Source organism: Salvelinus namaycush, chromosome 17, assembly GCF_016432855.1.
Source record: "Salvelinus namaycush isolate Seneca chromosome 17, SaNama_1.0, whole genome shotgun sequence".
In the NCBI taxonomy this organism is placed as follows: Eukaryota; Metazoa; Chordata; class Actinopteri; order Salmoniformes; family Salmonidae; genus Salvelinus; species Salvelinus namaycush.
The window spans coordinates 24,015,053-24,042,459 of NC_052323.1; the positions used below are offsets into that span (position 1 = coordinate 24,015,053).

General features: G+C 42.7%; 2 protein-coding genes across 3 annotated transcripts in view; both read left to right on the forward strand.

Annotated features, from left to right (window-relative positions):
• Positions 1-5,454, forward strand: part of LOC120062492 (C-terminal-binding protein 1) — a 24,092-nt gene extending 18,638 nt beyond the window's left edge. For both annotated transcript variants that reach the window (XM_039012504.1, XM_039012503.1), the window contains 6 exons: positions 781-987; positions 1,527-1,741; positions 1,923-2,053; positions 2,159-2,286; positions 2,411-2,525; positions 4,267-5,454. In XM_039012504.1, coding sequence (XP_038868432.1) covers positions 781-987; positions 1,527-1,741; positions 1,923-2,053; positions 2,159-2,286; positions 2,411-2,525; positions 4,267-4,453 — 983 coding nt within the window. In that variant the 3' untranslated portion in view covers positions 4,454-5,454. The remainder of the gene's footprint in view (positions 1-780; positions 988-1,526; positions 1,742-1,922; positions 2,054-2,158; positions 2,287-2,410; positions 2,526-4,266) is intronic.
• A 15,498-nt stretch (positions 5,455-20,952) lies between these two features.
• Positions 20,953-26,043, forward strand: LOC120062113 (spondin-2-like). Its single transcript, XM_039011923.1, has 5 exons — positions 20,953-21,184; positions 21,714-21,937; positions 24,216-24,407; positions 24,535-24,724; positions 25,862-26,043. Exons 1-5 carry the CDS (start codon positions 20,953-20,955, stop codon positions 26,041-26,043), a joined length of 1,020 nt encoding a protein of 339 aa, XP_038867851.1.
• Positions 26,044-27,407: the final 1,364 nt, after the last annotated feature.

Consider the following 27,407-nt stretch of genomic DNA (forward strand, 5'->3'; position numbering starts at 1 on the left):
GCCCTCCTACGGCCTCATCCACGTCTCCTGATGTACTGGCCTGTCTCCTGGTAGCGCCTCCATGCTCTGGACACTACGCTGACAGACACAGCAAACCTTTTTGCCACAGCTCGCATTGATGTGCCATCCTGGATGAACTGCACTACCTGAGCCACTTGTGTGGGTTGTAGACTCCGTCTCATGCTACCACTAGAGTGAGAGCACCGCCAGCATTCAAAAGTGACCAAAACATCAGCCAGGAAGCAGGAACTGAGAAGTGGTCTGTGGTCACCACCTGCAGAATCACTCCTTTTTTGGGGGTATCTTGCTAATTGCCTATAATTTCCACCTTTTGTCTATTCCATTTGCGCAACAGCATGTGAAATTTATTGTCAATAAGTGTTGCTTCCTAAGTGGACAGTTTGATTTCATAGAAGTGTGATTGACTTGGAGTTACATTGTGTTGTTTAAGTGTTCCCTTTATTTTTTTGAGCAGTGTATTTTGATTTGTTTAAAAACTTTTTGGTTTACTACATGATTCCATATGTGTTATTTCATAGTTTTTATATCTTCACTATTATTCTACTGTGTAGAAACTAGTAAAAATAAAGAAAAACACTTGAATGAGTAGGTGTGTTGTAACTTTTGACTGGTACTGTAGGTCTATACCCACCTTACATTAGGAGTAGCTTTTACATTTTACATTTTAAGTCATTTAGCAGACGCTCTTATCCAGAGCGACTTACAAATTGGAAAGTTCATACATATTCAGCTGTTTACATTCGTCCTGTCCTCCAATAGGGATAGCAGTGTGTAACATGCCAGCAGCATCGGTGGAGGAGACAGCGGACTCTACACTGTGTCACATCCTTAACCTGTACAGACGGACCACGTGGCTCCACCAGGCGCTGCGCGAGGGCACCCGGGTCCAGAGTGTGGAGCAGATCAGGGAGGTGGCGTCTGGGGCGGCGCGGATCCGTGGGGAGACACTTGGCATCATCGGCCTCGGTTAGTGTGAGATATTACTGTACAATGTTATATTATAGATGTAGGATCTTAATTTGATCACCCTGTTGCAGGATAATTTTCCTCCAATGCAGGACATTTAAAACTTGTAGTGTATTTGAGGTTTAAAAAGGCTTTCCACGTTGACATTTCAGACTTGATTTTCCCTTACGAAAAATGTATCAACCCCTACAAACATTTCCATTAATTATAATCCACATAATAATTCACATTTCTTGTTGCTGCATGATTATTTTCCTGCTGTAGTAAACTGGCTCAAATTAAGATCCTGCACCTGTACATTGTATTTCACTGGCTGTTAGCTGAAGATAACATTGTCGGTATAATGAATAGGAAATGGTTGTTTAAATATGGGCTTGTTTAGTAGAGTTCGATGGCTTTTCTGTATCCCATTTTGAGCTGTGATTTGTTACAAAACAGGCATAGTGAATGTGTAAGGAATTCATCTTTATTGTATCTCTTTGCTGTAACTATTTACTTGTCTGGTTATTACTCAAATGTCTGTTTTTGTCTGTCCTCAGGTCGTGTTGGTCAGGCTGTAGCACTGAGAGCCAAAGCCTTTGGGTTTAATGTGATATTCTACGACCCGTACCTGTCTGACGGGGTGGAGCGAGCCCTGGGCCTGCAGCGCGTCAACACCCTCCAGGACCTGCTCTTCCACAGCGACTGTGTCACCCTCCACTGCAGCCTCAACGAGCACAACCACCACCTCATCAACGACTTTACCATCAAACAGGTCGGGGCCGTGACACGCACATGCACGTACACAGACAGAAATATATAGACACTCACGCACAGAAGCCTACTGGGTCCATGTCACTGCACTGGGGGATTTAAATCTACTAAGAAGACCAATGTAGCATGTCCTTTACAGTTGTGTCCTGCACGGTCTACATATTTTATATGGTGTGTTGTAGATGCGCCAGGGTGCGTTCCTGGTTAACACGGCCCGAGGGGGGCTGGTGGAGGAGAAAGCCCTGGCACAGGCCCTGAAAGAGGGGAGGATCCGAGGGGCGGCCCTGGACGTCCACGAGACAGAGCCCTTCAGGTGAGCTAACTTTAAATTCTTCTACTGTTTTCATTCTACTGATATTTATATGACACTGTGTTGAAGTGATGTTAACAATAAATTCCCATGTTTCTTCTGTCTCAGTTTCAACCAGGGCCCTCTGAAAGATGCTCCAAACCTCATCTGTACTCCCCACGCTGCCTGGTACAGTGAACAGGCTTCTATTGAGATGAGAGAGGAGGCAGCCAGGGAGATCCGCCGAGCCATTTCAGGTAACACCATTACACTAAGCATGGGTATTCTCGGGTGGATTCTTGTGTCAGGCACCCCTCTCTAATAATAACAACTCCCCAATAAGCACATTGTGCTTCATCGGTGACTGTTTCCTGCTTCCAGGTCGTATTCCAGACAGCCTGAAGAACTGTGTGAATAAAGAGTTCCTAAGCCAGACTAGTCACTGGGCCAGTATGACCCCTGCTGTCAGTCACCCTGAGGTCAATGGGGCATACAGGTAATACAGTGGGGCAAAAAAGTATTTAGTCAGCCACCAATTGTGCAAGTTCTCCCACTTAAAAAGATGAGGCCTGTAATTTTCATCATAGGTACACTTCAACTATGACAGACAAAATGAGGGAAGAAAATCCAGAAAATCACATTGTAGGATTTTTAATGAATTTATTTGCAAATTATGGTGGAAAATAAGTATTTGGTCAATAACAAAAATGAATCTCAATACTTTGTTATATACCCTTTGTTGGCAATGACAGAGGTCAAACGTTTTCTGTAAGTCTTCACAAGGTTTTCACACACTGTTGCTGGTATTTTGGCCCATTCCTCCATGCAGATCTCCTCTAGAGCAGTGATGTTTTGGGGCTGTTGCTGGGCAACACGGACTTTCAACTCCCTCCAAAGATTTTCTATGGGGTTGAGATCTGGAGACTGGCTAGGCCACTCCAGGACCTTGAAATGCTTCTTAGGAAGCCACTCCTTCGTTGCCCGGGCGGTGTGTTTGGGATCATTGTCATGCTGAAAGACCCAGCCACGTTTCATCTTCAATGCCCTTGCTGATGGAAGGAGGTTTTCACTCAAAATCTCACGATACATGGCCCCATTCATTCTTTCCTTTACACGGATCAGTCGTCCTGGTCCCTTTGCAGAAAAACAGCCCCAAAGCATGATGTTTCCACCCCCATGCTTCACAGTAGGTATGGTGTTCTTTGGATGCAACTCAGCATTCTTTGTCCTCCAAACACGACGAGTTGAGTTTTTACCAAAAAGTTCTATTTTGGTTTCATCTGACCATATGACATTCTCCCAATCTTCTTCTGGATCATCCAAATGCTCTCTAGCAAACTTCAGACGGGCCTGGACATGTACTGGCTTAAGCAGGGGGACACATCTGGCACTGCAGGATTTGAGTCCCTGGCGGCGTAGTGTGTTACTGATGGTAGGCTTTGTTACTTTGGTCCCAGCTCTCTGCAGGTCATTCACTAGGTCCCCCCGTGTGGTTCTGGGATTTTTGCTCACCGTTCTTGTGATCATTTTGACCCCACGGGGTGAGATCTTGCGTGGAGCCCCAGATCGAGGGAGATTATCAGTGGTCTTGTATGTCTTCCATTTCCTAATAATTGCTCCCACAGTTGATTTCTTCAAACCAAGCTGCTTACCTATTGCAGATTCAGTCTTCCCAGCCTGGTGCAGGTCTACAATTTTGTTTCTGGTGTCCTTTGACAGCTCTTTGGTCTTGGCCATAGTGGAGTTTGGAGTGTGACTGTTTGAGGTTGTGGACAGGTGTATTTTATACTAATAACAAGTTCAAACAGGTGCCATTAATACAGGTAACGAGTGGAGGACAGATGAGCCTCTTAAAGAAGAAGTTACAGGTCTGTGAGAGCCAGAAATTTTGCTTGTTTGTAGGTGACCAAATACTTATTTTCCACCATAATTTGCAAATAAATTCATTAAAAGTCCTACAATGTGATTTTCTGGATTTCTTTTTCTCATTTTGTCTGTCATAGTTGAAGTGTACCTATGATGAAAATTACAGGCCTCTCTCATCTTTTTAAGTGGGAGAACTTGCACAATTGGTGGCTGACTAAATACTTTTTTGCCCCACTGATACATCCACTGTTGGTACAGAATAACATGTAGATACAGGCACTGTATGCATATTTTGCTACAGGCCAAAATAAAATGTTGGGTGTTATTTGTGGATGCTGGTGACTCATTTTCTGGGCATCCTCCCCTCCCAGATACCCTCCTGGTGTTGTGAGTTTGGCCTCTGGGGGGCTCCCTCCGCCTGTAGAGGGGATCGTTCCTAGTGCCGTGCCCATCGCACATAGCCTGTCCAGCACCGCCCACCCCCCTCGCGCCCCCTCGCCGGGCCAGCCAGGCAAAGCGGAGTTGGACAGAGATCAACACCCCAACGACCAGTTGTAGCCCCGCCCCACAGAGCTCTCTGTCCAACCATAGAACTCTCCTGGTCTTCATCACCCCAAAGAGGAATGGAACTGAAGCATCATGTGTTCTAAACAGCTGCCATGAAACAGACAGACTCACAGAGGTCCATTACAGTTCATCTGGTCCAACCATAGTGGAGTCGGTCGTCTTTTTGAAACTTTTTTTTGTGTAGAAAAAAAATTGAATAATATTGTGGATTCGAAAAGAGAAAAATATCCTTTAAAGCCAATCCTACTGTTTAGACTATAGTTTGTCCAAGTAACGTGGGCGAATGTCTGTTTTTGTGTCCTATGGGTTCTTGTTAAAGCAGAAGTAGTTGATTATAACATGATTGTAACTGTTTGTGTACAGTTTTTAGAAATATGAAAACAATTATTTGTAGTGCAGTCTAAAAGAAAAACAAGGGTGAAAACTAACCAACTGATTTTAAAAAGACAATAGAATATTTGTTTTATATGTTTCCCAACAAGCCCCAAAAGAGGCAGCTTTTGCACAGGTTCTCAGGAAATGGAGTTTCCCTAGTTCTTTTTCTTCTACACCACATAGTGCTTTGTTTTTCTACCCGCCTGCCTCTGGTCAATATTAGCAAAAATACTTTAAGTTCCATTTGTTCTTTCAGTTTAAGGGGCATGTTGTTCTGTAGTCTTCAGCCTCTGTATAAATGTTAAAACTGTGCATTTTGGGAGAGAAGACCCCCCTGTCTTGTGCATACCTGACGTACTGCTTGCCCGTGTCAGTGTGACTTGATTGTAACGTGTCTGAGAAGAGAAGCAGCTCCCAGCTGCACAATTAGTAGCAGACATACATTGCCTCTCTTCTGGTGAAGTAGTAGGTTAGCAATATACAGTATACATACTATATATTATAAATATCATTATTTTTGGTTAATCAATATCCAAAAAGAGATGTTTGTGACTGTATGCATTTGTATGAATTATTTTAAAAATAAATAAAAGTCCCTGTTGAAAGGTTAAATGTTATGTCTTTGTCCGTTGGCATTCTGTCCAAGTTCTGATATGATTAGTCTTGTGTGCCAGGCTTCTAGGCTCTCCTATACAGTGTGATTAGATTACTAAAATTAGATATGACAGGCTTTTTCAAATAGGAGGAAAATGGATGCATTACCAAATACCTCCACTAGATGGGACAGTAGACGCAAGGTTCAAGGCTATTGTAACTGTCTGAATTTCCACTACATTATTCTTATGATTTTCAATAAACAAATTTGGTCTCAAGGATACAGAAATAAAATCATATTCATCTTGCTTAAAAAGGCATGTTACATGAAAACCTCTGATCTTGATGAATTCCATGTGTATCTGTTGGAACGTAGAAAGATATGCACTGAATTATATTGATCAAAAATAGAAACGCAACGTTTTCAAAGACTTTACTGAGTTACAGTTCATATGTGGATCTATTGATTTCACATGACTGGGAATACAGATATGCATCGGTTGGTCACAGACACCATAAAAAAAAAGTAGGGGTGTGACCACCATTTGCCTCATGCGGCTCGCCACAGCTCCTTGGCATAGAGTTAATCAGGCTGTTGATTGTGGTCTGTGGAATGTTGTCCCACTCCTCTTCAATGGCTGTGCGAAGTTGCTGGATATTGACAGGAACTGGAACACGCTGTTGTACAAGTTGATCCAGAGCATCCCAAACATGCTCAATGGGTGACATGTCTGGTGAGTATGCAGGCCATGGAAGAACTGAGACATTTTCTTCCAGGAATTGTGTACAGATTCTTGCGACTTGCAGTGGTGTAAAGTACTTAAGTAAAAATACTTTAAAGTACTACTTAAGTAGTTTTTTTGGTATCTATACTTTACTTTACTATTAATATTTTTGACAACTTTTACTTTTACTTCACTACATTCCTAAAGAAAATAATGTACTTTTTACTTCATACATTTTCCGTGACACTCAAAAGTACTCGCTACATTTTGACGGCATTGCAGGACTGGACAAGGGTCCAATTCACACACCCTGGTCATCCCTTCTGCCTCTGATCTAGCGGACTCACTAAACATAAATGCTTCATTTGTAAATTATGTCTAAATGTTGGTGTGCCCCTGGCTATCCGTAAATAAAAAGAAAAAAGAAAATGGTGCCGTCTGCTATGCTTAATATAAGGAATTTGAAATTATTTATACTTTTACTTTTGATACTTAAGTATATTTTAGGAATTACATTTACTTTTGATACTTAAGTATATTTAAAACTCAATTCTTTTAGGCCTTTACCACAGTAGTATTTTACTGGGTGACTCACTTCTCCTTGAGTCATTTTATGTTAAGGTATCTTTATTTTTAATGAAGTATGACAATTGTGTACTTTTTCCACCACTGGCGACTTGGGGCTGTGCATTATCATGCTGAAACATGAGGTGATGGCGGCGGATGAATGGCACGACAATGGGCCTCAGGATCTCGTCATGGTATCTCTGTTCATTCAAAATGCAATCGATAAAATGCAATTGTGTTTGTTGTCCGTAGCTTATGACAGCCCATACCATAACCACACCCCCACCATGGGGCACTCTGTTCACAACGTTGACATTAGCAAACTTCTCGCCCACACAACGCCATACACATGGTCTGCGGTTGTGAGGCTGGTTTAGACAGACTGCACATTTTTCTAAAATGACAAAGACAATTTATGGTAGAGAAATTAAAATTAAATTAAGTTCTGGTGGACATTCCTGCAGTCAGCATGCCAATTGCACACTCCCTCAAATCAAATCAAATTTATTTATATAGCCCTTCGTACATCAGCTGATATCTCAAAGTGCTGTACAGAAACCCAGCCTAAAACCCCAAACAGCAAGCAATGCAGGTGTAGAAGCACGGTGGCTAGGAAAAACTCCCTAGAAAGGCCAAAACCTAGGAAGAAACCTAGAGAGGAACCAGGCTATGAGGGGTGGCCAGTCCTCTTCTGGCTGTGCCGGGTGGAGATTATAACAGAACATGGCCAAGATGTTCAAATGTTCATAAAGGACCAGCATGGTCAAATAATAATAATCACAGTAGTTGTCGGGGTGCAGCAAGTCAGCACCTCAGGAGTAAATGTCAGTTGGCTTTTCATAGCCGATCATTAAGAGTATCTCTACCGCTCCTGCGGTCTCTAGAGAGTTGAAAACAGCAGGTCTGGGACAGGTAGCACGTCCGGTGAACAGGTCAGGGTTCCATAGCCGCAGGCAGAACAGTTGAAACTGGAGCAGCAGCACAGCCAGGTGGACTGGGGACAGCAAGGAGTCATCATGCCAGGTCGTCCTGAGGCATGGTCCTAGGGCTCAGGTCCTCCGAGAGAGAGAAAGAAAGAGAGAAAGAGAGAATTAGAGAGAGCATACTTAAATTCACACAGGACACCGGATAAGACAGGAGAAGTACTCCAGATATAACAAACTGACCCTAGCCCCCCGACACATAAACTACTGCAGCATAAATACTGGAGGCTGAGACAGGAGGGGTCAGGAGACACTGTGGCCCCATCCGATGTTACCCCCGGACAGGGCCAAACAGGAAGGATATAACCCCACCCACTTTGCCAAAGCACAGCCCCCACACCACTAGAGGGATATCTTCAACCACCAACTTACCATCCTGAGACAAGGCCGAGTATAGCACACAAAGATCTCCGCCACGGCACAACCCAAGGGGGGCGCCAACCCAGACAGGAAGATCACGTCAGTGACTCAACCCACTCAAGTGACGCACCCCTCCTAGGGACGGCATGAAAGAGCACCAGTAAGCCAGTGACTCAGCCCCTGTAGTAGGGTTAGAGGTAGAGAATCGCAGTGGAGACTCAAAACTTAAGACATCTGTGGCATTGTGTTGTGACAAAACGGAACATTTTAGAGTGGCCTTTTATTGCTCCCCAGCACAAGGTGCACTTATGTAATGATTATGCTGTTTATTCAGCTTCTTAATATGACACACCTGTCAGGTGGATGGATTATCTTGGCAAAAGAGAAATGATCCCTAACAGGGATGTAAACAGATTTGTGCACAACCTTTTAGAGAAATAATATTTTTGTGTGTAAACATTCTGGGATCTTTTATTTCTGCTCATGAAACATGGCACCAACAGTTCACATGTTGCGTTTATATTTTTGTTCAATGTATAAGAGGCATGTTGAGTAGCATACTCAATCAACTCAGTTGTTAGATTTTCTTTGAGGCAATACGGTTACTCTTTTTAGCAGGGAATTATATGTGAATGTCAATATAAATTAGAAAGAAATCTGACAAATTTCTCACTTATGGCTAACAATTTACACTACTAACAATCATGGTATATTCTGTAAGACATGGCAACAGTTGCCAGCTACATTATCTAAACTACCCCCCCCCCAACAGACTTGGGTTGGGCTGCTGGCATGGACAACGGAAAGAGCTGTGTGTTTTTTGCACTCTAAATTACAATCCATGGAAAAGGCTGAAGAGCAGCTGGAAGATGTTTCTCTCAGAGCATTAAAAGCAGATGGAGTCCAGGCTTGATTGGTTTCCTACCTTGACGTTCTTCCTCTTTAATGTCAACCCGTCCAACAAACATTTGGCTCCTCTCAACACTTAAATCACAATTTGTTATTTATATGGTGCTTGTAACATATGGATGTGTTCGCTGCCGGCGTGGTAGAACCAGCCTTCACAGATGAATTCAGCGGTGCCTGAGAAGCTGCCTGCGTGGTAGGCCCAGCCTTCACAGATGGATTCAGCAGTGACTGAGAAGCTGCCTGCGTGGTAGGCCCAGCCTTCACAGATGGATTCAGCAGTGACTGAGAAGCTGCCTGCGTGGTAGAACCAGCCTTCACAGATGGATTCAGCAGTGACTGAGAAGCTGCCTGCGTGGTAGGCCCAGCCTTCACAGATGGATTCAGCAGTGACTGAGAAGCTGCCTGCGTGGTAGGCCCAGCCTTCACAAATGAGTTCAAGCGGTGACTGAGACGCTGCCTGACAGGATTCCCAGACTTCCTCCCAGCTCTCTCTGAACAGAGCTGCAGTTGGTTGAGTTGGGGCAGAGCTGCAGTTGGTTGAGTTGGGGCAGAGAGAAAGAGAAATATACAAGACATTAAACGGAAAGTGTTCTCTCCACACTGGGTTATAGATCCATATGCAGTGTTGGGTTTTCGCTTGCCAAAGTGGGTTATGGCGTTATTATGCCCAAAAGGAGCAGGAGAATATGCTCACTTGCAGAGGCATCAAGCCCATAGGGGGCACAGAGGCACGTGCCGCCTCAGACTGTTCCAGTAAACATTTTTCCCCTCCAAATTATTTGCTTTTTTTTTGTCCACTTAGCAAATTTATGAAGTTGGCCTTAGCTAGCCCAGATAGGTTCCCAATCTTGAAACCTCATAACTAAACTAAAAAAAAAGAAACGTCTCTATTTCTGGACCCTGTCTTTCAAAGATAATTCGTAAAAATCCAAATAACTTCACAGATCTTCATTGTAAAGGGTTTAAACACTGTTTCTCATGCTTGTTCAATGAACCATAAACAATTAATGAACATGCACCTGTGGAACTGTCGTTAAGACACTAACAGCTTACAGACGGAAGGCAATTAAGGTCACAGTTATGAAAACTTAGGACACTAAGAGGCCTTTCTACTGACTCTGAAAAACACCAAAAGAAAGATGCCCAGGGTCCCTGCTCATCTGTGTGAACGTGCCTTAGGCATGCTGCAAGGAGACATGAGGACTGCAGATGTGGCCAGGGCAATAGATTGCAATGTCCGTACTGTGAGACGCCTAAGACAGCGCTACAGGGAGACAGGACGGACAGCTGATCGTCATCGCAGTGGCAGACCACGTGTAACAACACCTGCACAGGATCGGTACATCCGAACAGTACACCTGCGGGACAGGTACAGGATGGCAACAACAACTGCCCGAGTTACACCAGGAACGCACAATCCCTCCATCAGTGCTCAGACTGTCCGCAATAGGCTGAGAGAGGATGGACTCAGGGCTTGTAGGCCTGTTGTAAGGCAGGTCCTCACCAGACATCACCGGCAACAACATCGCCTATGGGCACAAACCCATCGTCGCTGGACCAGACAGGACTGGCAAAAAGTGCTCTTCACTGACGAGTTGCGGTTTTGTCTCACCTGGGGTGATGGTCGGATTCACGTTTATCGTCAAAGGAATGAGCGTTACACCGAGGCCTGTACTCTGGAGCGGGATAGATTTGGAGGTGGAGGTCCGTCATGGTCTGGGGCGGTGTGTCACAGCATCATCGGGACTGAGCTTGTTGTCATTGCAGGCAATCTCAGTGCTGTGCGTTACAGGGAAGACATCCTCCTCCCTCAAGTGGTACCCTTCTTGCAGGCTCATTCTGACATGACCCTCCAGCATGACAATGCCACCAGCCATATTGCTCGTTCTGTGCGTGATTTCCTGCAAGACAGGAATGCCAGTGTTCTGCCATGGCCATCGAAGAGACCGGATCTCAATCCCATTGAGCATGTCTGGGACCTGTTGGATCAGAGGGTGAGGGCAAGGGCCATTCCCCCCCAGTAATGTCCGGGAACTTGCAGGTGCCTTGGTGGAAGAGTGGGGTAACATCTCACAGCAAGAACTGGCAAATCTGGTGCAGTCCATGAGGGGGAGATGCACTGCAGTACTCAATGCAGCTGGTGGCCACAGTAGATTCTGACTGTTACTTTTGATTTTGATCCCACTTTGTTCAGGGACACATTATTCCATTTCTGTTAGTCACATGTTTGTGGAAATTGTTCAGTTTATGTCTCAGTTGTTGAATCTTGTTATGTTCATTCAAATATTTACACATATACCAAGAAGCCATTTCAGCCATTTCACTATCAATCAAGTTAGAGTAGCTAGCTTGTCTAACTGTCTTAGCTGGCATGGCTAATGGTAAGGTTGGTAGACTTTGAAAAGCAAGCAATATCTAAATGTACTGAATAAGACTCACATTCCTTTCAATTTTGACCCAGATTTTAGCAGAGTTGCAGAGAATCATATTTAGTTTCTTAAAAAATAAGAAGAAACATCGGTCAGAGGTATGCTTAGCTAGGCAGAAAAATAAACATATTTTTGACATAGAATTAAGCATAATGACTATGTTTTTAGATTGCAGGAAAAAGGTCTTTCAGGTGTTTGAAAAATGATCCAACTTATGGACAGTGGTGTAAAGTACTTAAGTAAAAATACTTTAAAGTACTACTTAAGTAGTTTTTTGGGGTATTTTTACTTTCCTATTTATATTTTACTGACAACTTTTACTTTACTACATTCCTAAATAAAATATGTACTTTTTACTCCCTACATTTTTCCTGACACCAAAAAGTACTCGTTACATTTCGAATGCTCAGGCAGAACAGAATTAGGGTTCATTCACCTATCAATATAACGCATTGTCATCCCTACTGCCTCTGATCTGTCGGTCTCACTCAACACAAATACTGTCACGCCTGCTCCCACTCTCCCTTTCTGGTGCTCGTGTGCTTCATTACGCACACCTGTCACCATCATTACGCGCAGCAGCACTCATTGGACTCACCTGGATTCCTTCCCTTTGTTGATTGCCATGTCTATAACTGTCTGCTCCCGTTTGTTCCCTGTGTCAGCATTATTGTCATTATGTGTTCATGTCCAGACGCTGTCCTGACCTGTTCCATGTCCATTGCTATGTTCACTCCTTGTACCTGTTTCTCGTCTACCAGCGTCGATCCTTATAGAATGCTGACACCACTAAAAGAAGCATCAGGGAGTTTTGGATGGTGACGTCGTGTCCAGGTGCCGTCACCGAGGGAACCGGGGGTGCTTCAGCTAGCTTATCGGGCTTCCACGCCTTAGCTGGCTCGAGAGGTCGTCTTGCCTCCGTGGGCTCGGCAGGCGCCCACCCCACGTCCTGCTTCAGCCGGCCCATCAGGATCCCACGCCACAGCTGGTTTGTCGGGCTCCCACGCCTCAGCGGGATCGTCGGGCTTTCCCATTTCAGCCGGATCGTCAGGCTCCCACGCCTCTGCCCGTTCGTCGTGCTTCTACGCCCCAGCCAGCTTGACCAGCGCCCATGCCTCGGCCAACCCGTCAGGCTCACCCAGGTGGGACGCCGGGTGGCCTCTGGGGGGGGGGGGGGGGGGTACTGTCCCGCTCTCCCAATCGTGCCGTCTGGTATGCTTGATATAAGGAATTTGATGTATAGAATTTACTTTTTACTTTTACTCAAATAACATTATGACATTTGAGTACTTTTTCCACCACTGTACCAGTAAAAGTAAAAATAACTTTGAAAATTACTAAAGTATCCGTTGCCGGGTAAAATACTACTTGAGTAAAAGTCTAAAAGCATCTGGTTTTAAATATACTTAGTACTTTTCCCACCACTGCTTACAGACCCTCCCCACCTACTTTGTGCCCCCTCAGATTTTTTGGGTGCATGACGCCCTTGGCAACTTGGATGCCTCCTCTCAGCTCACAATAAAATCACTGTGCTCCACTTTGAAAAGAAGGGTACTGTCTTAAACCTAGTTTCAACACCTACATAGCAAAAATGTATACAGAAGCCAATTGTCTACATTTTAACTAAATAAAACTTAAAAAGGTTGAGTGCTTTGATATTTTTTTTAACCAAGACAAGCTTATAACTGGGTAATTCACTCTATAACACTTACATCAATCATTACTATGTGTGCAATTGTTTTTGTAGACCCATATAATATTGAGCAACCGTTGGAATGTAAGGTAAACAGACAATTGGTCAAGGTGTTCAACTTGAACATTGGAAAAGAGTGGAATGGGGCCTAAAAATTGTTAGATACTACTGTACTGTTGGAGCAAGGGACACAAGCATTTCGCTACACCCACAATAACATCTGCTAAATATGTGTATGTGACCAATAAAATGTGATTTTAAAAAGACTACTAAAACAGAGGAAGGATTTTTATGTGTCAATTAAGAACAGTCCGGTTTGGCTATGCAAACATTTAGGCTGTATTTTTATTTTCATCGTTAACGGTCACGTTTTGAGAAACGAGACTGAGGAGATTGACCCACTTTCTGTTGTCCACCTGTGATTTGAATGGGAGCTGTTGTGTGCCATGTGGTTTCCATCAACATTTTGGCTAATAGGACCTCGGTGGTATCTTTACAAGCTTATCTACAGAAATGGTTTGAGAAATTCCCTCAGAAAGACACTGGTCTTTTATTGACGGAAGAGTTTAAATGCCTGCTAACATCCTTTCTTTTAGTTCTAGCCTTCACAATACTCAATTTAGATTTTCTTAGCTATAATCTGAATGATGACTTGTCAGCACCGATGGGCTTGCACCTAGACTACATGTGAATCATGCCTTTTGTATTAAATGCACTGTTTTGATTCCCATGTAGGCTAGTTGCAATTCCCAAGCTTTTCCAAAGCAAAACCACCATTATTTCCCCTTAAAATTGACTCATGATTCCAAGAACCTATTCAAACATCTGGAGAGCAGTATTGTTTGAGAAAATCAAAGTAGTTTCAAGCAATAACAAAATAATAAATTCAGATGGTACTTGCTTTAATCCATCATAAACATATTAATGTCAGATATTTTTCCAACTATCTGGTCCAAGGGGATTTTTGCCAGGACTTTCATCACTTCCATGACTGCATATGACTTCCAGAGTGGAGGGCAGCTGACCAGAAGAAGATTTCTGGAGGCCTGCAATTGGGCTCAACTTGACCCCAACATCAAGTGTATTTCTTAAGACACAATCTGGGCATCCTCAGATCATTCTGCTTGCTCTCTAAGGGAAGTGATGCTTAATCACAACCTTCCTTGCCTTTCAGTAGACATGCTAAAGCAATGCATTGCCTCTCTGACATAAGTCAAGTTTTCCCGTCCATACTTGGACCTGCTGAATGTCAAACAAACTGAGGTCTTGATTCAATATGACAGCTAGATTCCCCCGAGTCCACCAGGGCCTTCGCTGTCCATTACCAGCGTGGCTGCTTTCATAATTTACAAATGAACATTAATGACCAAAGTGGAGTGGAAATCTTTGGCATCAACCAATGGTCAGTTGTATGTTCTCCTTCCCAACATGTTCCTTCCCAGTCCATTGACCTTACACTTCAGTAAAATTGACTTAAAATCCTCTGTAAGTCCAATGGAAATGCAGTAATGCTATTGGAAACACCAGGCTTAACTTTATTATTGCGTATATTACATAAGATAGACTTTTTGAACATAAACAAAACATTATTTTCTAGTGACCTGAGGATGAAATATGTCTCTGCTATAACTCAAACTTAATTGTTTGTTAATTTCATTGGCATTTGTTTACACACACAAAGCTCAGGGCGAACAGTTTCAAATTAAGGTTTCAAATCCTTTGCCATACTTTAATAACATCCTATATAAGGATGTATTTCAACATCTTTTGTAGACTGTTAGTTGATTGGCCTCGATGAGGGAAGGCAATGAAACTGTCTCTATGATAATCTTTCCATCTGCTCTCATAAATATTTAGACCTGAGAATGCCAGCGACTACACTGACAGCACGGAAACTGACTACACTGACAGCACGGAAAACAACAAGAGTCATCTTTCTCAACCATCCAAGCCCCTTCCACTGTCAACAAATGAGAAATGGTCTCTATTGTAATAACCTGTGAGAAAATAAGGCATTGTAGTCCATTGAGAGTATTTCGTAAAAAACGCTTGCACCTATCAAAACAAAATAAACCCCTTTTAGAGTTACCCGCTAAAGAGTTTAGAGTTACCCTCTAAAGAGTTTAGAGTTACCCGCTAAAGAGTTTAGAGTTACCCTCTAAAAACAGAGTGCTTCAAAGATCCTTGAAGAGAGCTAGCTTTGGGTTTTGAGCAATAGTTTCACGACTTTAAGGACCTGACATTGAAAGACCGCACCGAAAGACCCATATTCTTGCCAGCATTGAGTGTCAGAGAGTACACCACACTGAAAGCTGTCTGTGTTTACCTAGTGAATGGTATACTGTATGTGCTTACCTAGTGAATGGTATACTGCATGTGTTTAGCTAGTGAATGGTATACTGTCTGTGTTAACCTAGTGAATGGTATACTGTACGTGTTTACCTAGTGAATGGTATACTGTATGTGCTTACCTAGTGAATGGTATACTGTCTGTGTTTAGCTAGTGAATGGTATACTGTCTGTGTTTAGCTTTTGAATGGTATACTGCATGTGTTTAGCTAGTGAATGGTATACTGTATGTGTTTAGCTAGTGAATGGTATACTGTCTGTGTTAACCTAGTGAATGGTATACTGTATGTGTTTAGCTTGTGAATGGTATACTGTATGTGTTTAGCTAGTGAATGGTATACTGCATGTGTTTAGCTAGTGAATGGTATACTGTCTGTGTTAACCTAGTGAATGGTATACTGTACGTGTTTACCTAGTGAATGGTATACTGTATGTGTTTAGCTAGTGAATGGTATACTGTCTGTGTTAACCTAGTGAATGGTATACTGTATGTGTTTAGCTTGTGAATGGTATACTGTATGTGTTTAGCTAGTGAATGGAATAATGTATGTGTTTAGCTAGTGAATGGTATACTGTCTGTGTTAACCTAGTGAATGGTATACTGTATGTGTTTAGCTAGTGAATGGTATACTGTCTGTGTTTAGCTAGTGAATGGTATACTGTATGTGTTTAGCTAGGGAATGGTATACTGTATGTGTTTAGCTAGTGAATGATATACTGTATTTGTTTAGCTAATGAATGGTATACTGTATGTGTTTAGCTAGGGAATGGTATACTGTATGTGTTTAGCTTGTGAATAGTATACGGTCTGTGTTTACCTAGTGAATAGTATACGGTCTGTGTTTACCTAGTGAATGGTATACTGTATGTGTTTAGCTTGTGAATGGTATACTGTCTGTGTTTAGCTAGTGAATGGTATACTGTATGTGTTTACCTAGTGAATGGCATCTCATCGACCTTCGCCTCTCCCGAGTCCGTACGGGAGTTGCAGCGATGAGACAAGACAGTAACTACTACCAATTGGATACCACGAAATTGGGGGAAAAAATAAATTAAAAAATATCGAAATCTTTGGCCTGAATGCCAAGTGTCACGCCTGGAGGAAACCTGGCACCATCCCTACGGTAAAGCATGGCGGTGACAGCATCATGCTGTGGGGATGTTTTTCAGCGGCAGGGACTGGGAGACTAGTCAGGATCAATGGAAAGATGAATGGAGCAAAGTACAGCGAGATCCTTGATGAAAACCTGCTCCAGAGTGCTCAGGACCTCAGACTGGGGTGAAGGTTCATCTTCCAACAGGACAACACAGCAGTTGCTTTAGGACAAGTCTCTGAATGTCCTTGAGTGGCCCAGCCAGAGCCCGGACTTGAACCCGATCTAACATCTCTGGAGAGACCTGAAAATAGCTTTGCAGCAACGCTCCCCATTACACCTGACAGAGCTTGAGAGGATCTGCAGAGAAGAATGGCGAAACTCCCCAAATACAGGTGTGCCAAGCTTGTAGCGTCATACCCAAGAAGACTCGAGGCTGTAGTCACTGTGAAAGGTGCTTCAACAAAGTACTGAGTAAAGGGTCTGAATACCTATGTAAATGTAATATTTCATTTATTTTTTATAAATTAGCAAACATTTAAAAAAATCTGTTTTTTCTTTGTCATTATGGGGTATTGTGTGTAGATTGATGATGGGAAAAAAATATTTCATCAATATTAGAATAAGGCTGTAACGTAACAAATTCTGGAAAAATTCAAGGGGTCTGAATATTTTACGAATTTTACGAATTTGAGTAAGTGCAACTCTCACTCAAATTGAAACAGATCCTTTTTATTGATTTATTTCTATTAAAAACATGAATGTATAACAGACATGGGGATGTGTCTGGCAAGGAACCACTGTTACCTTCTTTCTGCAAGGCCCCCTAGCTGATGGGCATCTATTAACTGAATCCAGGTCACAGCACTAATGTAATCAGCTGAGTTATCTGAGCACCACAGGACTATGTTAGCCTGCATCACATTCTATCTCACTACTGTCTATAATACTACAGTACCTTTAAATTGTGTCATACTTCATGCTTGGTGCATGTGGTTCCCACATGTGATCATACCATCTTGATGTCTGGTTCTGTAGATTGTCCAGGTCCATCTGGGAAGTGGCCTGTAAACAAAACACAGGTGACTACGCCAAATAGGGGTTTACTGTTTTCAAATCCTGCTGAGGAAATGGATTTTGCACTTTAACAAAATGAAATTTAACCGCATTGTGTCAGTGCCAAAGGCCTATATATCAAACCAACATTTGAGAGGGTGAAGTTCCCTGTAAAAAGGGCTACCCATGCTGGAAAACAAATCTCTCTTATTTTGGAGAGGCCCTGTAAATCATGTTCTTTATACCTCCGGCCGAAGTCAGACGACTCCCACGGTGGGAGAGGTGGATGATTGAAATACCAGCGGGCTCTCACTTAGTGGGTCAATAGAGGAGAACCTGTGTTCAACGGGAGAAACAGAGCCTGAGAAAGCAACCTGGTCTCAGAGCATTTTGCATAATTCCACTCCATTCAGTACGGATTTTCAAAACGTACAATATTTTACGAATTTGCAAAACGTATGATATGTTACGAATTCCAATTTGTTGTGGCTAACGTTAGCTAGGTGACTAATGTTAAGATTAGCTAGCTGGCTAATGTTAGCTAGGCTAGGGCTTAGGGTTAAGGTTAGGTGTTTGGTTAAATAGTTCATTGAGTTTTGGCACTGATCTAGCTATGTATTCAGTATCCTACATTATTATAACCTTAATTTCTATTCCTAAATTAAATGTGTTGGTGCATGAAAATCAGAATATCAGACCTGTCTCTATGTATCTCTAATTCTTCTCCCACTTGTCCGTCTGTGAGAACCCCCTCTCATCCTCCCATGATGTATGTCTCTCTCCAGCCTGGTCTCATAGACTAGACGTAACATAGTTAACATAAATCCAGGACACTCAAATTAGTACGATATGTTAGGTTTGGTATGGTTACATAAGACAGAAGGTTACTTAAGGCAAAATGAAAGGAGGGTGGTTGGTCGGGGTAGAAGGGTAGGTCTATAATGCAAACGTCTAGCAACCCATAGGTCGAATCTCATCAGGGACAACTTTAGTATATTAGCTAATTAGCACATTTTCAACTACTTACTACTTTGCAACTACTTAGCATGTTATCTAACCCTTCCCCTAACCCTTTTAGCTAACCCTAACCTTAATACAATCTTTCACATTGGCTCAATTAATGCAAAAAGCTTGAAGAAACTTAATAACAAACTTAATCTTATAACTGCTATTCTAAATACACAGATCAACACTGGAACAGATGCTTATTCAAACATAGATTTAAAATAATATGTGTAGGCACAGTAGAGCTTTCACAGACGTCGAGAGTCTCATTAAGCAAGTTGTATAGGATTTTACAACTTTGGCAGATGTCTCCGATACAAGGGTCCAACATGTAAAGCATATCCCCACATTGGCGTATATCCCACCTGCTGCCTGTCTGCAGCTTCCATTACCGTCAAGCTATGGTTTGATATTTTGATGGAAGTGACAGAACAAGGAAATTACACTCGGAAATTGGAGGTGATTATTGCCTAACAAGCGCTAAGGGCAATGTTTGGTGCCGTAGAGAAAAAGAGAAAAGTGCCAGAGAAGTCAGTCAATATTTTGTCCAGGTGTGGTTGTGGGGAGACCCCTCTAAACGTTTCTCCACCACTCTCACAGTCAGAGGGCCATGGCACCGTGTTTATAGCTGCAACCACACTTTGTTTGTATCCCCTCCTTTCTTTCAGTAGACATTTCATTTTCCTCTGCCACTCCTGACCTACACCTGCGGTCATGCCATGTTTTGACTGGTATTTATTACGTCCTAACATAATAAGGTTACAGATGTTTCATCAGTTTTACAGAGTTTTAGCAGACAATGCACATTACTTTGAGCCCTTACCATCATTAAATACAGTGTGCATATGGTACAATCAAATATCAACACATTGAATATTGATAATCAGTTAAATTAGATAATTGATAATCAATTAACTTACCTCACTCACATTGATGTGAAATAAATCGCTTGCTTGCAAGATTTTACGACAGAATGTATACTGCATGTGCACTTCTGATTGAACTTCTGGAACTTAATCAACAGAATCTCACAAATAACCCTAGTCTCGGCGTTAAAGAGCAAGGAGTGGGAGTGGGAGGGCAGCAGCGGCAGCCGCAGCGGCAGAGGGAGCAGTGGAGGTGAAACATGAGCATGTGAAAGCAATTACAGCAGCAGGCTGGAGCTGTTAGCCTGAATGTGGGCTAGAAGCGCTGCCGGCTCAGGCTGTCTCTCCATCCCTATCCCATCGCCAAGTTGTCCGCCGGCCAAGCCACTTCCCCACAACTCTGCTGGCCTAAAAATCAAGAGGCCCTGCATAGGCAGGCGTGGTCCCTGCTCCAGCTCCACTCACACTGTAGACTAGACCCTTTTAGGAAAAAACTATATCCCCTTGTTTCCAACTATGATCTATTCACTCACACCCTGGGAGGACTAGGAGGGAGGGAGAGAGGGAGGGAGGGAAGGAAAAAAGGAGGGAAGGAGAGAGCGCTAATGTGGAGCATGCATCAGTGAAGCTGGGAGGGGTCAGGGCAGGGGTTATTGATATTGTTCAACTGAGGAGACCTCTGGAAGGCATAAATAGCTGAGGGAAGCGTTCAGGTCTCGCAGTCCCTCCTCAAGACAGCCCAGGCACAAGTTTCACTCCTCAACTTCAACGATAACCACATCTGTATCTGCAAACTCAGTAAGTACCCACTCCTCTGTCGTCTCAAGCACTGCCTTACTGAATGTCAAATGGACCTTTGTGTAGAGCGGATCTGACAAGCATGCGTGCAATGAGTACTGTAGGTGTTATGTGTGGAAAGCAAAAGCTATTTGTCACTCATCTAAATGTTGTGAACAAGTGTTCTATGAATGCATGATGATCCTAATGGCATAAGCTTATTTATATTCATGAATGCGTACACATGTGAATTGTCAGACTTAATGTCGCCGCTGTTACATTCCTAGGCTTTCATTGTCAGTAGGTTAGCTGTGAATGTTCATACTCATGTAGCCTAATGCCTACAGGTACATTTCAAACGCAATAATAATGAATGAAGACGAATTATCGTGTATAGACTGCAAACACCTTAGAATTCTATCAGTGCAGATATTAATATAAACATCTACATTGATGTCAAGCCTGCATCTGACCTGCTTCTGTTTCCCATTTCACTTTCACACTCATTGTTGCACTGTGTTTAGGCTAAGCGAGTGTTTGAGTCTGGAACTGTGGAAATGTTTTAAGGCCAAAATTCTTTCCTCATCAGTCATATGGACCACGTACTTTAAACCAACACAGAAGGAATATGGTTGGTTGCCCAGTCAAGTGGTGCAGAACCTGAAATGCCCCTCCTTCCCCTATCTCTTTTCCAGCTCAGTAACAAGCATGGAAAGAGACATGAACGTGAGCAGCACTAGCAGTGTGGTGCACTGGCTAGCCAGCCTGACCCTAACCCTGCTTGGGAGTGTCCACCCCATGCCTGTGACCATAGACCCGGTGTGCACGGCAGACACCACTGCCAAGTACAGCCTGACATTTACAGGGATGTGGAGCCAAACCTCCTTCCCTAAGCAGTACCCAATCTACCGCCCCCCTGCCCAGTGGTCCCCTCTCATTGGTAAGTGAAATACTTTTTGGGCGGCAGGCAACCTAGCAGTTAAGAGCGTTGGGCTAGTAACCGAAAGGTTGCTGGTTCGAATCCTCGAGCTGACTAGGTGAGAAATCTGTCGATGTGCCCTTGAGCAAAGCATTTAACCCTAATTGATATTTTAAGTCGCTTTGGATAAAAGCGTCTGCTTAATGACAAAAAATATATAAAATAAAATGTACTGTTATTAGCCTGTGATCTGACTCCCTTTGTTAATACTGTAATAGTAATCCTATACTGTAGATTCCTATATTCATGTATAAAACATAGACATCTGGTAAATGTATGGTAGTAGACGTGCATTGCAGATTTCCAGATTTTCCCTATAATTTAAAACTCTTTGAGCACCTGGAAAAGCGGTATATGCATCCAATCCATTATTATTAGTTTACAGTGTGCCTGAAAAGCAGACATTTTAAATACATTCTGAGCTGCTAGTTAAGAGCTACACAAACTGGGGGAAACAATCCATGTAATATGTGCAATTCTTCCATTCAAGGGGTGACCCACAGTTCAGACTATCATATTTGGCAGCGGAATGAGTTTGCAAGCAACGGGGTGAGGGAGTTCTCTGAGAAGGGTGAGGCCTGGACTCTGATGAAGGAGGTGGAGGCGGCTGGGGAACGCATCCAGAGTGTCTACGGACTGTTCTCTGCTCCGGCCTTGGTTGGGGGAACGGGCCAGATGACCTCAGAGTTCGAGGTCTTTGCAAGGCACTCTTTTGTAAGTTTCTCAATCTTCACAGAGCATTCAATATCTATCTAAAATACCTCTCTCAATGTCCATCTATCTAATATACCTCTCTCAATGTCCATCTATCTAATATACCTCTCTCAATGTCCATCTATCTAATATACCTCTCTCAATGTCCATCTATCTAAAATACCTCTCTCAATGTCCATCTATCTAATATACCTCTCTCAATGTCCATCTATCTAATATACCTCTCTCAATGTCCATCTATCTAATATACCTCTCTCAATGTCCATCTATCTAATATACCTCTCTCAATGTCCATCTATCTAATATACCTCTCTCAATGTCCATCTATCTAAAATACCTCTCTCAATGTCCATCTATCTAATATACCTCTCTCAATGTCCATCTATCTAATATACCTCTCTCAATGTCCATCTATCTAATATACCTCTCTCAATGTCCATCTATCTAATATACCTCTCTCAATGTCCATCTATCTAATATACCTCTCTCAATGTCCATCTATCTAATATACCTCTCTCAATGTCCATCTATCTAATATACCTCTCTCAATGTCCATCTATCTAATATACCTCTCTCAATGTCCATCTATCTAATATACCTCTCTCAATGTCCATCTATCTAATATACCTCTATCAATGTCCATCTATCTAATATACCTCTCTCAATGTCCATCTATCTAATATACCTCTCTCAATGTCCATCTATCTAATATACCTCTCTCAATGTCCATCTATCTAATATACCTCTCTCAATGTCCATCTATCTAATATACCTCTCTCAATGTCCATCTATCTAATATACCTCTCTCAATGTCCATCTATCTAATATACCTCTCTCAATGTCCATCTATCTAATATACCTCTCTGAATGTGCACCTATTTACTTGAAAAAAACCTTTTATATTAAAAGTTGGTACAGGGTTTAGAATATGTGGTGTAGGTTTTACATAGTAATCTCTCTATGACAATATACTTGATTTCTGGCGTAGTCTCGAAGAGACTGAAGATCTCGTACAACGCTGTATACTACTCCCTTCACAGAACAGCGCAAACTGGCTCTAACCAGAATAGAAAGAGGTGTGGGAGGCCCCGGTGCACAACTGAGCAAGACGACACGTACATTAGAGTGTCTAGTTTGAGAAACAGACGCCTCACAAGTCCTCAACTGGCAGCTTCATTAAATAGAACCCGCAAAACACCAGTCTCAAAGTCAACAGTGAAGAGGCGACTCCGGGATGCTGGCATTCTAGGCAGAGTTGCAAAGAAAAAGCCATATCTCAGACTGGCCAATAAAAATAAAAGATTAAGATGGACAAAAGAACACAGACACTGGAGAGAGGAACTCTGCCTAGAAGGCCAGCATCTTGTCCTCTTGCTCAGTTGTGCACCGGGGCCTCCTACTCATCTTTCTATTCTGGTTAGAGACAGTTTGAGCTGTTCTGTGAAGGGAGTAGTACACAGTGTTGTACGAGATCGTCAGTTTCTTGGCAATTTCTCGCATGGAATAGCCTTAATTTCTCAGAACAAGAATAGACTGACAAGTTTCAGAAAAAGGTTATTTGTTTCTGGCCATTTTGAGCCTGTAATCGAACCCACAAATGCTGATGCTCCAGATACTCAACTAGTCTAAAGAAGGCCAGTTTTATTGCTTCTTTAATCAGAACAACACTTTTCAGCTGTGCTAAGATAATTGCAAAAGGGTTTTCTAATGATCAATTAGCCTTTTAAAATGATGAACTTGGATTAGCTAACACAACGTGCCATTGGAAAACAGGAGTGATGGTTGCTGATAATGGGCCTCTGTACGCCTATGTAGATATTCCATTAAAACATCTGCTGTTTCTAGCTACAATAGTCATTTACAACATTAACAATGTCTACACTGTTTTTCGGATAAATTTGATGTTATTTTAATGGACAAAAAAATTAGATTTTTTTTCAAAAACAAGGACATTTCTAAGTGACCCCAAAATTTTGAACGGTATTGTACATATATGTTTTTACACAACATTCAGGGACCAGCATTTGGGACCAGTTTCTTATTATTGGCCTCGGGGTATTCAATAAAAGATGTCAGCAAAAAAAATTATTCTTACTGTTGGAAGTCTCTGTTGGAACTGTAGTTGAGGAAAGCTCTGTAAAGATGAGAGTACGGAATAATGAAGAGCAGATTAAGACCGCTGATCCTTTGAGTGTCTGCACTAAATTTGAGTTTACTGTTAGACGGACTCCTAGAAACATCCACACATAACCCATCCTACTTCCCCCTCTCTCTACAGCTATCCTTCATAGTGCGGATAGTTCCCAGCCCAGACTGGTTCCTGGGAGTGGACAGCTTTGACCTGTGTGAGGGAGACCAGTGGAAGGAGAGTGTCACACTGGAGCTGTACCCCTACGATGCAGGCACTGACAGTGGCTTCACCTTCTCCTCTCCCAACTTTGAGACCATTCCTCAGGACAAAGTCACACAGGTACATCTAAAAGAGCCCATGGTTGATCATCATGTCCATGCTGTAGGTAACTGATGATGCTATATCAACTTCGGTAATCAATACCAGAAGTGCTGTTGACAACACAACTTGATTTTGTCCTTTCCAGATAACGTCATCTTCTCCAAGCCATCCTGCCAACTCTTTCTATTATCCCCGTCTGAAGAATCTGCCACCCATGGGCAAGGTCACCCTCACAAAGACCAAGAACAACCAGATCTTCAGCATACCCATGGAGCCCACCCAGTTCAACCAGACTGGCAATGAGATTGGCAATGAGATTGAGGACTCTCTCATAAGTAAGCAAGAAACATTTAAGAAACAAATACAGTGAACTAATATTTATCGCTTGCTATCCTGCAATCCTACCTCTCTTATAGAAAAAAACTTGATCAATTATTGTTTTTAACGTAATCATCATCTTATGAACCAAGATTTATTCAATTTAACCCCATTAAAATGAAAGAAGAGAGCAAAGAATTGGCACTGGCCATCTGGCAAAACATAAAGAGTAAAGTAAAGCCTTGCGGTAATCGGATCCGTTGTGCGCCAGCATTGAGTTGGAGTCAGCAAGAGCTGTTCCTCTGTGCCCATGGCAACCAGGCAACACACAGGATAAAGGAGGTCAAAGGCATTGGACATTTCCTGCCTCTCAGCACTGATGTCAAGTAGTCCAGCCTTGCTTTTATTTCCACGTTACATCCTCCTGCTTCTCTAATTCTCCCAAAAAATAACCTCAATCTGTGATAGATATCAACATTTTACTGGCTCATAACATGGGGGGGAGGGGGGAGGGGGGCTAGGCAAACCACAGGATGTTTAAAACATACAAAGTCAAGTTTCTGTAATTTAATTATTCAATAAAAGTTCATCCAGATTTAGCAACCGTAGCCAGGAATGTACCGCTACGAGCTTTGGATATATAAAAACATTTATTTTAAAGAATTTCCTTACATTGGGATTTACTTTGGCATACATACGAAATACATTTGGTTACCCTGTATATTCTATACAATCATAAAATGTCCTGTTTCCTACAGTATTACAGCTATATTTGACATAGCACTTGGAAATATTCTATAACAATTTTTTCTGATTGAGCAAATTAACTTGATTAATAAATCAAGTCTTCCCCTTTCGTATGAAATGGTGTTGGGTGGCTTAGCTAAATCAGTCATTTTAACCTATGCCTGAAGGCTTATCCTTATCCTTGTGTGGCATGTTATAACTCCAGCAGACCACCACGCACACACACACACAGAGGGGCCCTAGAGCCTAGCTAGAGAAAGGGTCACTGAAATCATATCAACCCCTACTGCTGCACGCGCATGTGTTACAGGTCTCTGGTCTCTTGCAATTCAAGTGTTCTATGGATTGCTAAAATAATGTCTTAATGCATATTACTAACAGAGTATATCTGGTGTCCTTCCCACTAGATTCCACCCCTCTAGACTGTGAGGTGTCTGCATGGTCACCCTGGGGCCTGTGCAAAGGCAAATGCGGAGACTCAGGCGTGCGCCACAGAACTCGCTACATTCACCTACAACCAGCAAACAATGGGGTAGTCTGCCCCCCACTGGAAGAGGAGAACAAATGTATCCCTGATAACTGCTTATGACTGGCCGGCAAGAGTACGAAACAGAAAAGAAGAGGCCATGCAAGACGACAAAGAGTACGAAAGATGCGTCCGTCATCTCCACTGGAGAAGCCCAAGCTGTAGAAATTGACCCTTTTCTCGCTGGGCTTCCTAGCCTATTCACTGGGAACAGTGGAGGCTGGTGAGGAGAGGACGGTTCAAAGTAATGGCTGGAATGGAATAGATGGAACAGTATCTAACCATTAGAAACAAGTGTAATACCATTCCATTCCAGCCATTACTATGAGCCCGTACTTCAATTTAAAGTGGCACCAGCCACCACTGACTGGGAAAGATTTATAAATGGGTCACAGACATGCAATTATTGTGAAGCCTGAGGAGTGAAGAGGTTGTCTAGAAACTTTGCCCTTAGTTCTTCCTTGTGATTAATGTTTCCCTATGTCATTGGGTTTTCTGCGGTAGCTAGCCATGAGTCTGAAAAATCATTCTTAAATTCAAATCTGGACCTGGAAGCCAGTTACACTGTTTTTTTCTTCTTCTTCATTCCTCCCCTCTAATCCAGGACTGATTTAGACCTGGGACACCAGGTGGGGCCAACTAATTATCAGGTAGAACAGAAAACCAGCAATACTTCAGACCTTGCAGGGTAAGATTTGAACACCCCTGTTACAGATGATCAGCAGTGTTGGAAAAAGTACCCAATCATCATACTTGAGTAAAAGTATAGAACGTCACTTAAGTAAAAGTGAAAGTCACCCAGTAAAATTTTACTTGAGTAAAAGTCGGCACCATGTTCTTGTTTTTAGCCAGGGGCAAACTCCAACACTCAGACATTATTTACAGACAGCCAGGGGCAAACTCCAACACTCAGACATTATTTACAGACAGCCAGGGGCAAACTCCAACACTCAGACATTATTTACAGACAGCCAGGGGCAAACTCCAACACTCAGACATTATTTACAGACAGCCAGGGGCAAACTCCAACACTCAGACATTATTTACAGACAGCCAGGGGCAAACTCCAACACTCAGACATTATTTACAGACAGCCAGGGGCAAACTCCAACACTCAGACATTATTTACAGACAGCCAGGGGCAAACTCCAACACTCAGACATTATTTACAGACAGCCAGGGGCAAACTCCAACACTCAGACATTATTTACAGACAGCCAGGGGCAAACTCCAACACTCAGACATTATTTACAGACAGCCAGGGGCAAACTCCAACACTCAGACATTATTTACAGACAGCCAGGGGCAAACTCCAACACTCAGACATTATTTACAGACAGCCAGGGGCAAACTCCAACACTCAGACATTATTTACAGACAGCCAGGGGCAAACTCCAACACTCAGACATTATTTACAGACAGCCAGG

What these genes read in the sequence shown, in the direction of transcription:
- LOC120062113 (XM_039011923.1), top strand. Translation starts at nt 20,953, where the DNA reads ATGGAAAGAGACATGAACGTGAGCAGCACTAGCAGTGTGGTGCACTGG. An exon ending in TCTTTGCAAGGCACTCTTTT is followed by an intron (nt 21,938 to 24,215) that starts GTAAGTTTCTCA and finishes CTCTCTCTACAG; the next exon opens with CTATCCTTCATAGTGCGGAT. An exon ending in CTCAGGACAAAGTCACACAG is followed by an intron (nt 24,408 to 24,534) that starts GTACATCTAAAA and finishes TGTCCTTTCCAG; the next exon opens with ATAACGTCATCTTCTCCAAG.